We start from the raw sequence: 12,413 nt of genomic DNA, 5'->3' as shown, positions 1-12,413 counted from the left end.
TTCTGGAGCTCAAAAACATAAACTCAGTCTCACTGAGCTGAAATCAAGGCATCAGCAGGACCATGCTCCCTCCAGAGGCTCAAAGGGAGAATCAATTTCCTTGCCTCTACCAGCTTCTAAAGCTGCATTCCTTGCATTTGTTGTTTCATGGCCCTTTCTCCAGTTTCAGAACAAGAAATGGGGCATCTTGCTTCATTGTCACATCACTTTCTTCTCCTGTAGTCACATCTCTCCTGCCTCCCTCTATCAGGATGCTTGTGACTACATTTAAGACCCACCCACATCATCTAAGATAGTCTGTCCATATCAAGATCCTTTTTTTAAAAAAGATTTTTATTTATTTATTTATTTATTTTAGACAGGGAAGGGAGGGAGATAGAGAGAGAGAGAGAAACATCAGTGTGCGGTTGCTGGGGGTTATGGCCTGCAACCCAGGAATGTACCCTGGCTGGGAATCGAACCTGGGACACTTTGGTTCCCAGCCCGTGCTCATTCCACTGAGCTACACCAGCCAGAGCTAAAATCCTTAATTTAATCCCATTGACCAAGTGCCCTCTTCTGTATAAGATAGCATTCACAGATTCCAGAAATTGGGATCTAGATATCTCTGGGGGCTCTTATTTAGCCTATGACAACACAGAACCATAGAGTCCTATGGCTTGGAAGAAGCCTTAGGAGCCCTCCTGGCTTGTGAATTCTTTTGGTTCTTTTCCATGATATACTGAAACCCCTTAGTCCATGTGTTACAAGTTTCTTGTTATATTAAGATGAAGGCTGCTTTCTCACAGCCTCCACTCCTTAAACTTGGAACATCACATTGCATGGATGTAAATCCTTCCAGCTATGTGATCCTATTGATGAAATAACACTGCAAGTTCTTTTACCCAATAGAGATACATGGAACTTGGAAAGAGAATTTGTGAGTTTTTACAGAGTTCATGGCAAGTGGCATTTTGGCCTCAGGTAATTCAGTCTGTATCTGCATAAGCATCCAACTTATTCTGACCTCTCAAAGCTGCAGATGCCTCTGATGCAGCTACTCTGTCCTTTTCAGTTTTCTTGAGCATTCATTCCAGATTGTTGAATTCACCAAAGTGAAATTTATCACTGTTTTTCATGAATTTTTCAGATCCACCAGTCACTGAAGATGGGTGGGTCATTTACAAAGACTACCAGTACTATTTTAGCAAAGAGAAGGAAACCATGGACAATGCACGAGAATATTGCAAGAAGAATTTTGGTGATCTTGTTTCTATTCAAAGTGAAAGTGAAAAGAAGTTTCTATGGAAATATGTAAGACAATGATTAATTTAAGACTGGACCAGTGACATGGGATAAGCAAAGATAATGTCTACAATTGGTACCCTGTGGTGCAATTTCATATTATTCATATGCTAAATTTGCACCTTCAAAGGTCAAGGGTAAAGATGTAAATCCCAGAGGGGCGAGGGGTGGGTGTTGGCCATAACAAAAGGGAGTGACCTGATTGCCTGAATATTCAGTGCAGAATCACAGAAGCCAGAGCCAGTTTGTGGTCTGGGCTTTGTGGGGAACCAGACTTCACAGCCTTGAGTTTACTAATTTGACTTTCAAAGATTGTAATTCCTAAGTAGTTGTTCATGCCAAGCCTTTGTGTATACTACAGATTGGTTATTAATTAAAAAATCTGTTAGTTGACCAAATTGTTGGTTAATAGATAGGACAGCTTGATTATTCATATAAAAATCTTTGTTGGTTGTACCAAACTTGTCAGCTAAGAGTGAAGGTGTAATTTGTTGTTCTCCAAGAGTGCTTGGCCTAATTTTTCTCTTTAAAAATCTTCATGGCATCCTTGTTTTTTGCCAGAAAAGAGGTGAGAGAGAGAGAGAGAGCAGAAAAATAGTTGAACAGTAGTAAAGAAATAAAAATTTATTTGATTACAAAGGTAGTAGGATGTTTGAAATTCTCAGGATATTTCATAATGTTGCACAAATATGTATGTAGGTGAAGAAGTCTTTCCTTAGAGGCGTAATTCCAAATGGTGAGTTTGTTTTAAAGATGGCCTTCAACAGCCTAATTACTGTAGGCATTCAATATTATAAAGAGTGACTTTAGATATTGGCTTTATAAATGCAGGTTGTTCTATAATATGCATATCTTCCTTTTTACTTCTGTGAAAAACATAATGTTAAATATACTATGAAATTTCTACATAAATCCCTTCTTAGAAAGAGTCTCAAATAGGTTACCTTATTAGTATGAAGGCTTTATTTAAGAATTTGCTTATTATGTAAGTATAGGTTGAACTATATGTAAATGTCTGTGTTTTAGGTAAACAAGAATGAGGCACAGCCAGCATATTTTATTGGTCTATCAATCAGCTTGGATAAAAAGTTTGCGTAAGTAAATAAAAATAAAATAACTTTACTTAAGGTAGTGTTCTGATAAACACGTAAGTTATTTTGAGGATTTTATTTTGCTGAATGTATTTTTAAAAAGTCCTCCACAGTTCTCCAACTAAAAAGCATTTTAAGAAAACCAAAAAGAATTTAAAGTAATTCTGTTAAATATTTCAGTATTCTAATTCTCATGTAAGTCAAAACCAGATTTAATCTTGTAAAACTTCAGCCATCTTTTTTTTGGAATGCCATCACCTGTTAGTAAATCATCTACTAAGATGTACTATATGCACATGAACAATGAATTTCTTTTTAAAGTTACGATTCCCACTTGGACTGCTAGGTGCATGGAACCAAAAGGTCTTTTATGTTGCTTCACTCGCTGCTTTAACATCACAATGTTGAAAAACTGTTTTAACTACATGAGAGGCTTTACCTTCAGAGGAATGACTACTGTTTCCCATGGGAAACAGGGGCCAGGAAAAGCTGTGGGAGGAAGAAATTAGTAAATTTGGGGTTTCTTTCCTTCCTCATTAATATGCACATTCTCCTACATTTGAAAAGCAGATGTGTCTTCCTGGCTCATGCACAGATGTTGTAGCTGCATATGTTCCCTGTGACCATTGCTTCTTTTCTTTGTGAAATGAGACTTAACCTTACACTCATTATTTTTAAAGATCAGAAATGTCTGATGCTCCTTTGGGCAAACACCCATTTTAATCATCTCTAAATTAAGACATCTCTTCAATGATCTCTAGGTCATTTTCTAGCTAAATGTCTCTGAATTTCTATAATGAATATTAAAATATTTATTGGTGTACATTAGAAAAACCAGAATAAACATGAAATGTAGAGAATGGGCCTCACGAGAAACTCCATATTCTCAGCCTCTCTGTGGTTGGTTGCATTTTGTGAGAATGGTTCCTAAGAAGTACTGCAGAAAGATTTTTGCTCAGGCCCACTTCCGGAGTAATTGGCATCTCCATTTCTTCTCCCACTTCAAGACTAAAGGCAGCTCCTTTCAGGGAGGGTAAAGAAGACAGAGTAGCCACAGTGTCAGGTTGCTACAGAGGACCACAGTGTGCCAGAAGCACCTTTGTGGTTTTCCTGCTAGTCTCTCTAAAACTTCTCTCTCGAGACCATGTCTAGAACCCTCTCTCTAGAACTGCTTTCTAGTACCCTCTCTTCTGTTAGCCTAGGATCCTGTGGTCCCTTCGTCTTGGTTGACTTGCCCGTTCCCACCACTAGACTGTATAACCAGTTATTCTAATGACTGGATTGTTGCTAAATGCCTGAATTTTCTTTTCCAGCTGGATGGATGGAAGCAAGGTGAATTATGTGGCTTGGGCCACAGGTGAACCCAATTTTGCAAATGACGACGAGAACTGTGTAGTCATGTACTCAAATTCAGGTAGTCACTATGCAGATCTTCTTGAATTTGGCTTGTGGTATGATGTGTCATTTGCTATCTCCCTAGGCTGAAAGTAGTAACTTGTGCACTTAAATCAGGAGAGAAAAAGAAGAGAGAATTAAGGACAATTCTAACTGTAGCAGCATAATTATTGAATTTTTAAGAACAGATGCTTAACATTTCCTCAAATAAATGACACAACCTTCTCATTTTTCATTTTGTGAATTTTTTAATGTTCTGATTTGAGGAAAATATCCAGGATGTTTATCTCCTTTATCTCTCTCTTCCATCTTATCTTCAATATGGGAATAATGACAGAACCTATATGTTGAGAAAATTAAACAAGATTATACATCTATAACACTAAATAAATGCTTGCTACACATAAATTAATTATAAGATTATTATTGTTTGTTGTAACTGGCTACTTAGATAACACATATACAATACCAAGTATGTACATGACTCATAGGAAGCTTTCTATAAAGTTGAACTATTATTAGTGTAAGTGATAATTTATTGCACTGATTTTTTGAGTCACTTGTATAAATTATAATTTGATTGTACTCTAAATCATTTTTGAGAACCCTTATAATATATAAATATACTTTTAAAAAGAGTGTTTTTAATAATAAACATGCAAATCTAATATCACTATTTTGGTTTTTTGCCAGGGTTTTGGAATGACATTAATTGTGGTTATCCAAATCCTTTCATCTGCCAGCGACATAACAGCAGCATCAACGCCACAGCTATTCCTGCCACGCAAGTGCCCCCAGGAGGATGTAAGGAAGGCTGGAGTTTCTATAACAACAAGGTACGGAAAAAATGAGTTGCAGTCTTGATATCAATCCTCATATGGAGAGTGACAATGTACATCTTCCAGCTTAAAGTTAACTTTCGCTTCCCTCATCATTTTAGAAAATTTTAGGCAAGAGTAGGTCAAGATTACCATGTCCAATTCTCTATGGAAATTAAGAGTATATGTGAAGATACTATCCAATAGTTGTACACTTTGTCCCAGAAGAGAAAAGAGCTTTGCCAAGAAAGTTTGTAATAAAACTAACTTAATTTTTAGATCTCTATTTGGTTTTCAGGAGATTTATATTTAGCTATAATCTTCATAAATAATTTTGATGTCTTTCAGTAGTCTTTTCACTATGGGTTTTTTTCTTTCATCCAAGTGTTTCAAAATCTTTGGATTTGTTCAAGAAGAAAGAAAAGCATGGCAAGAGGCAAGAAATGATTGCAGAGGGCTTGGAGGAAGTCTGGTTTCCATACGCAATGAAAGAGAACAAGGTATGCAGGACACTGTACGGTCCATTATGCACTGGAACATGTAATTTCCTTCATAAAATAATGGAATAGTGTGATAGTAAATGATATTTTTAGAAAGGGGAAAATCAAGCACATACTGAGAACTATTTTATTCAGTTGCAGGCATCATTTTGTGTATAAAGTCCCTTTTCATTGTTGGCTCAACGCCATGAAGCAGGTACCATCGCCCCCTTGTGAACGGGAAAGTGGTGTTCACAGAGCCTCGAGTCAAGGAGCTCGCTGGGTGAACACCAGGGCTGGGTCTTCCCGCTTTGCCTCCCATTGTTTCCACCAAACCATTTTTCTTCCCACAGAGGCAAAGAAATAGAGTTGTTCTGGCAATAAAATGAGAAATTACTGATTGCCCATTTATGGCTCTTCTAGTCATGTTACCATATAACTCATAGTGCAGTAGAACTGATTTTCAATATAAACTTTGAACAAATTGAGAGAAGCATTTTGATAAAATGTAGGCACAAGCCAGAGCTCTGCAGAAGAGCACTGCAGGGAAAACCTTGCCGTTGCCATATAGAAGATTGTAGAATCCATTAGGTTGCTATCAGGCAGAAGGTGCCTGACCGCTTTTGCATGGACTTTTCTGGGCCACCTCATCTGAAACAGACATTAGGTTAAATCTGTGACCTGTCACTTTAAGGAGGATGTTGACCAGCTCTACACCATGCAGATGAAAGTCACTAAACTGAGGAAGGGTTTGGAAACCGCAGCAAGTGGCAAGTAAGGAATGTTGGAAAGGCCCTTCAGGTTTCACAGCCTGGGAAAGAGATGATGTGGATTTTCAAGGACCAACCTGGTTAGTTCCAGAGGGAAGACTCAGAACCAATGAGTGGCAGTTATAGGGAAACAGATTTAGGCTTAAACTTAGGAGGTCATTTTAGCAATTAGAATTGATTGGATGGGCTGCTTCGTGAGTTTTCCAAAGGGCTGTGAAAACACTCAAACTGGAAGACACTCAAATGGACGCTGTAGAGGCCCATACACTCAGGAAGATGCTCAGTGAGTGTTTGTCATACATATGAAGTGACGCGAAAGTTGTTACTAAGAGATGTGGTCTGGATAATTTCTAAGTTCCTATTTGGTTCCAAGAATCTTTGACATCATTTACTAGAAAAAATGGTATGTCTCAAAATATATAAGAAAAAAGAGACACTAGACCCCTGTACGGCACTGTCCCAGATGTTTATTTTACTCCATCAGTGCTGCTCTGCGCTCTCTTGGAATGCATGGAAGATAAATCTATCAAGCTGATTTCACCAGGGGCCTTTGACAGGTTCAGCAACTTGCCAGACACTGAGAGAAGGGGGTCAAACCATAGCACACAATAATAATATTTTAAGAATATAATATTCACATTTCTCTAACTAGCCTACCACATTTTGGGCTTTGCTACCCAGCACAGAAACACAATAATTGATCCCTCTCTTCACCACAAAGGGCTGATTCCTGGCATAACAAAATTAGAGCCTGGGTAATAGAGATGTGCAGAAGGAAACAATTTTCACATAAAATAACATTATTCCTGGCAAAACAGGCACACGTTGTTGAATTCTTATTGTGGTTTTTGGCAGAAAAAATCCATGCTGACATATTGGCAGGTATAGCTTTCCCTCATTGAATTTCAAGTTGGCGATAGGGCAAAAGTTATGATTTTCTTTAGGATATAAAACTAAAATAAACACCTACCCATGCTCTTGTCTCTTTCTGAAAAAGAAGACAAAAAATTGTTGTACCTTTAATTAATTGAGAAATAAATCATTGAGCAGGGTGATTGAGACATCTACTACTCTGAAAAAGAGTAAGCAGGGAGCAGTGGCTTTTCCATGAAATTGTTTGTTTTTGAATAAACAGAGAATTGTGTCCCTACAGGCTTCTTAGTATTTTGCATTTTCCATTAGCAACCTAAGTGCATAGTCATTTGGTTTTCTATTTGCATTCAGGAGTTGTGTTTAAGCACAAATGTTTAGAAATTGTTCTGTAGAATCGGTGCTCCTCTGCCTAGGAGCCCACAGGTGCCAGCAGGTGCTGTCGTGGGCGCTGAAGACAGCTGCAGTGGGAGCTGCGAGGAAGGGCTGACACAGGGGGAAGGGCACGTGCACTTTTCAGCCTTTGGATATTTTCCTGCTTCTGGATATGTTCCACCCTCTCAACTGCCATGGAAATGATAAGGAAATAAGAGGCCACATTTGTTCTATATCCTCTGAATTTTTCTAGATCGTCTCTCCTAATGATGTGGGGCCCTTAGCCTCAGGGTGCCCCCTGGGTCCGAGCACACTCGGTAGCTGCTGACCCCTAGGAGTCGGCTGCCAGGAGGAGTCCCAGATGGGCAGCTCTCTTGGTTTGACAAACCACGGTTGAGATAATTTGGCAGCCTAAAGCATCTTGTTGGATAGTGTTTATTTTAAAAACTTTTCTGGATGAAGAGCAAGCCATCTCTGCCCCTCAGGACTTCTAATCAGATTATTTTATTTACAGAATCAGGATGCCCACTAACTCATAGGATGACTGTGTGTGAATTAGAACCTTGTACGTCCTCCACGCATTTTAGGCAGCCACAACTTAGATCAGAGCAGGGGCGGCCTGGAGGCTCCCTTGTCTCAGTACTTCAGTGCCCTTGGGCAGGGCACACCAGGTGTAGAGGCCCAGATAAAACCTGGACTTTTATTGTATGAAACTTTTCAAAATCCAAAGCTCAGTCAACAACACAATGCAAGGTTAAATGTGTGTGTTTTCATGGTGAGTGCTTTTAAATAATAATAAAGGCACTAATCACATGCTAGATATTTTAAGTTAATGTATTTTGAATATTTTCAGTATTTTCCCCCAAAGTTAAAATTTACCTTGTGATAATTTCTTCCAGCATTTCTCACCTATCACATGAAGGACTCTACTTTTCATGCCTGGATTGGCTTGAACGATATCAATTCAGAGCACACGTTCCTTTGGACAGATGGGCAAGGAGTTCACTATACCAACTGGGGGAAAGGTTACCCTGGCGGAAGAAGGAGCAGTCTTTCTTATGAAGATGTAAATCTCACTTTCATGTCACCTCTCTATACACTATCAGTTTGCTTAAAGTCACCTTATTAGCAATTAATCTTCCATGAAAAATCAATCAGAGTATTTCGTGGTCTGATTCATTCTTGTAGATTTTAACTATTTCAGACTGAGCCAGCCCTGAAGGCAAGGGTACAAATTTAGTCAAGAACTCTTCCACTTGGAGGTGGGTGGTGGCTGCAGTGAGGGACAGGGAAAGCCAGCTCCACCGTGGGCCTGTGCCGTAGCCAGGACGTACACTGGAATGCAACTTTCTTTGCATCAGCTGCCCCTAAACCCTTGAGGCTGTGTAGTGTTTAGGGTGTAGATCTGGAAGGTAATACTACTTCTAAAGATGTTGTCATCCTCCTCCTCGTCATTACTGAGCTAACATTTGTAGAATGTTTACTAAGTGCTTTAGTACAGTAACCTAAGAGACAGATAATTGTTTCTTTATGTTACTACTTTTAATCTCACATCATTGAATAGTCAGCTAATCAGTGTTAAACACTGTACTAAGCATTATGAAAAGTGTGAGACTTTGTTTTGACCTTAAAGAAGCTCACACTTAAGCTAGACCACAGTATTGTGCAAGAAAGAAGACAGTAAAGAAATAAAAGTGCATGATTAGCATTAGCTATAAAGTACAATAGTTAGGAAGAAAAAAACTTACTGTGGGGTGCAGTGATCTAATCAGTCAGCACATACCTGCAGAGCCTTGCTCTGGGTGGAGGGAAGGAGGGTGTGAGAGAATCACAAGGGGCCTTTTTCTCAAGAAGTTTAAAGTGGTCAGGGGAACTTGGCAAGAGGATGGGTAAGGCCTTGTTAGGTGAGCAAGGTGAAAAAGTCTTCCATAAAAAGGCATATGGTAGGTTTGGTCAGGAATAAATAGCTTTGGATGTAGCAGGGGTTTTGTACAGGAAAGAAGTAGGGGTGGACTATGAAAGGCAGAAAGCAGAATTCAGAGAAATTTAGATGCTCTATGAAAGAGTTTGGACCTTGTCAGAGAGGCAGTGCAAAAAGGTCTGATCAGGATCTGATCAAAATGACATCGTGTTTTGGTAAATTTAATATTTATTTATTTATTTATTTATTTATTTATTTGCATTACCTTTACCCCTCTTTTAATCCTTTCCTTGCAATCCCTACCCTGTTGTCTATGTCCATGAGTCCTTTTTCCTTTTTGCCCAATCCCTCCACCCCCTAACCTACCCACTCCCACTGCCCCTGCCACTAGCTGTCATCCTGATCTCCATCTATGAGTCTGACATCTTTATAATAATTAATTTGGTAGCTATATGCAGAGCACATACATTCTGGTGATGAGTGATTTTTAGTGGGGAAATTCTTTGACCCTCTTTATGTCAATGAAAGATGAAAACTTACTGAAGAAGTTAAAGTAGAATGGAGTGAGATAGGTTTTTCTTAGAAAGATCTCAGGCATAAGAGGTGAGTTTGAGGTAAAGCACAAAAAATTATTATTGCACAAGTGCTTTGTTTTTAGAATATAAAGAAAAGCAGAAACAACAGAAATAAGCAAAATTTGTAATCTCACCCTTCAAGAAAAAAACACTGCTCATTTTTTGTTGATTTTATTCCTAGACTTCTTAGTGTATGTAAAAATACAAAGTTTATATTTCAAAAAATATGAAATTGAAACACATATACAGTGTTGTTACAATCTCAGGACTTGGAAAGTGGAAAGATAAAACACAATTTGATAAAGAGAATGGACGAGAACTTTTCATAGGCATTTTGTGGTGGAAACATTCTTACTGTGGACAGGTTTTGGGGACTACAGCAGAGACTCCGAGCCAGGACAGTCAGTGGAAGATAAACATAACTAGAGAGGGAGATGGGGATGGGTAAAGAACCTTTGAAGTGTAGGATTGGGGGTTCCTAATAGCTGAGGCTCAAGGGATAATGAGGTTGGGGGCAGGGAGGTGGAAAAGGCAGCTGTAGCAGTGTTAGCTGTGGATCAGGGAATTGATAGAATTTCTGATGGCAAAGTTTCTCAGATCTGTCTCCAAAATGTATCCAACTCTGTTTGGTTTTCTGTTAAACAGCAAGAGTTCAGTGTGAGGGACCCACATGGGAAGCTGGTGCAGTGTGTGGAAAGTAAGGATGAATTGAGTATACTGCATGTAAATGGATGAGGACAATCTTAAAATGGGGAGGTTAGGGGGGGCGATGTATTTGGCTTATTAATGAATTGACTTAAATAATTGTTAATTCCTCCCACCCCCAAATATACAGGCCGACTGTGTTGTCATTATGGGAGATAAGTCAAAGGAGGCCGGGAAATGGATGGATGACACCTGTGAAAGTAAGCGAGGCTACGTGTGCCAGACACACCCTGGTAAGTCCCACCGAACTTCACCTGCCGGCGAGAGCCGAAGCTTGGCAGTAGTGTTTAAGGAAATGACCTCCTCAGTTTTTTCTGTAAACCTTAAACTGCTCTAAAAATATAGCCTTATTTTAAGAAATGATTCCCTGGAACACCAACAGGTTTGATTCTCACTTTAATCCATGTATCCATATGACAGACAAAATGGGTGAAGTTTTCTCTAATTTATTCATGAGTGTGCCTTCTCATCCATTACCAGAAAATTTTGTGCAGATTAAACTTAAAGTTGAAAGTCTTACTTTAACAAAGATGTCAGAGTAAGAATAGCTCAGTTGAGCTTGCATAGTTTGAGAGCCATTGGTATAAAACGTCACACCTACCTCATTCTTTGTTGTATGTCTTTCAAAACACAGCTCTGTGACTCACTTCCTTTTTCCAGCTGAGGAATCCCAACTACAGTGACATGAAACTAAAACAGAATGTGCGGATTTTTACAGAGAGTCGAGGTTATGGTTGTACACATTTCAGTTTTTGCTGAAACTACCATAAAAATGTTTAGCTACACACAATGACTGTCAGAACCCAAGAAAATCAACTAGACGTGAGGTGGGAGGGTGGGGTGGGTTTGCTGTCATCCTGAGTGCAGCTCTTGGAGGATCAGTTTGAGTTAAAAGGTACTTCTCCTTCCAGAGCTAAAAGAATTTTCTACCTTCTGGGGAATCAGGGAACTAATGTCAGCTGATGACTAATGCCAGCGATGACTGGAAATCACTTAAGATGCTTGCAGATGAATGAAAGGAACTGCAGGCATTCCAAACTTTTATTAATCTGAAAGCTAGTGCAGGCTCTGTCACTTCTCCACATGAGCAATGTTCAACCTTCTTCATCCCAAGGCACATGTGAACTAATTACTAAAATTCTGCGACACACCAGATGATATGTGTATTATATTTTTTGCCAACCTGACCAAAACAATAGATATAGTTTTGATTCACTCCCCCAATAGCTATTGTTGTGTTTGACATAGCTAAGGGAAAAGAGGTCAGTGCCCCTGACTAAATAGTCAGGCATCGCATGTTTTAAAACTTCTTGAGGCACGTAGGTTGAAAATCGCTGCCCTGTGCTGCGCCCGAGGACCAGAGTCTCAGGCCCAGAAATGCCTCTGCCCTTCTGTTCTTTGGGCAAAGTGGGGAGGCTCCTTTGAGGAGTAAATGATGATTCAGAAGCTTATTTAAAATCTTTTTCTTATGATTATAAATGTAAGTGATAGAGTATTTGCCACCAATGAAAATATTTTGAAGATGTTTAATGACTTTAGGTTTGAGGAAAGGTGTTAAAGTGTTAGAGTAAAAAAGAAACACTGTAAAATTTTATACTGTCAATTATGCAAAAAAAACAAAAACCCAACAAAAACCCAAAACCAAACCCCACTATGAATCCTCTTGAAAATAAGACCAAAAAAAGACAATGAAATGCATCAAAATAAGAATAGTGGTCTAATTTGGATAGTGGGATTAAGGGTGATTTTTCATGCCTTCATTTATTACTATATTTTTCTGCATTTTTCAAAATCTATATTAACATATACAAATATATGAATAAAATTATATAAAACATATGTAAATTTTAAAATATTTTAAAATACATCTTTTCTTTGTTGAAAATTTAAAAAATATAGAAAAAATGTAAAGAAGACAAAATACTACCCACAACCTAAACTCTCAATATTTTAGTTTTTCCTTATCAGTTTTTCTATGACTATTTCATAAACAAGCAAACTGGTCAGATGAGCCAGGTTTCCTAGTCTTTTTTTTTTTTTAGCTCTACCTCAAGCATCATTCGCCACTTTTAGTGATCAAAAAAACTCCCAAAGATGTTTTAGACAAACCCAAGCTGCGAAATTGAACAT

The 12,413-nt window shown here is 38.6% G+C and overlaps 1 protein-coding gene across 1 annotated transcript in view; it reads left to right on the top strand.

Moving 5' to 3' along the window:
- MRC1 (mannose receptor C-type 1) overlaps positions 1-12,413 on the top strand; it is a 79,074-nt gene that overhangs the window by 53,663 nt on the left and 12,998 nt on the right. Inside the window, exons 17-23 of the mRNA XM_045857981.1 lie at positions 1,130-1,293; positions 2,311-2,378; positions 3,689-3,789; positions 4,464-4,606; positions 4,974-5,088; positions 7,982-8,148; positions 10,414-10,516. Of these exons, the coding sequence (XP_045713937.1) occupies positions 1,130-1,293; positions 2,311-2,378; positions 3,689-3,789; positions 4,464-4,606; positions 4,974-5,088; positions 7,982-8,148; positions 10,414-10,516 (861 nt within the window). The remainder of the gene's footprint in view (positions 1-1,129; positions 1,294-2,310; positions 2,379-3,688; positions 3,790-4,463; positions 4,607-4,973; positions 5,089-7,981; positions 8,149-10,413; positions 10,517-12,413) is intronic.

The sequence above is a fragment of the Phyllostomus hastatus genome, unplaced genomic scaffold (genome assembly GCF_019186645.2).
Source record: "Phyllostomus hastatus isolate PE091 unplaced genomic scaffold, TTU_PhHast_1.1 phas_scaffold_1674, whole genome shotgun sequence".
NCBI classification, from domain to species: Eukaryota; Metazoa; Chordata; class Mammalia; order Chiroptera; family Phyllostomidae; genus Phyllostomus; species Phyllostomus hastatus.
The sequence above is the reverse complement of the archived record's forward strand: the minus strand, read 5'-3'. Positions and strand labels throughout refer to the sequence as shown.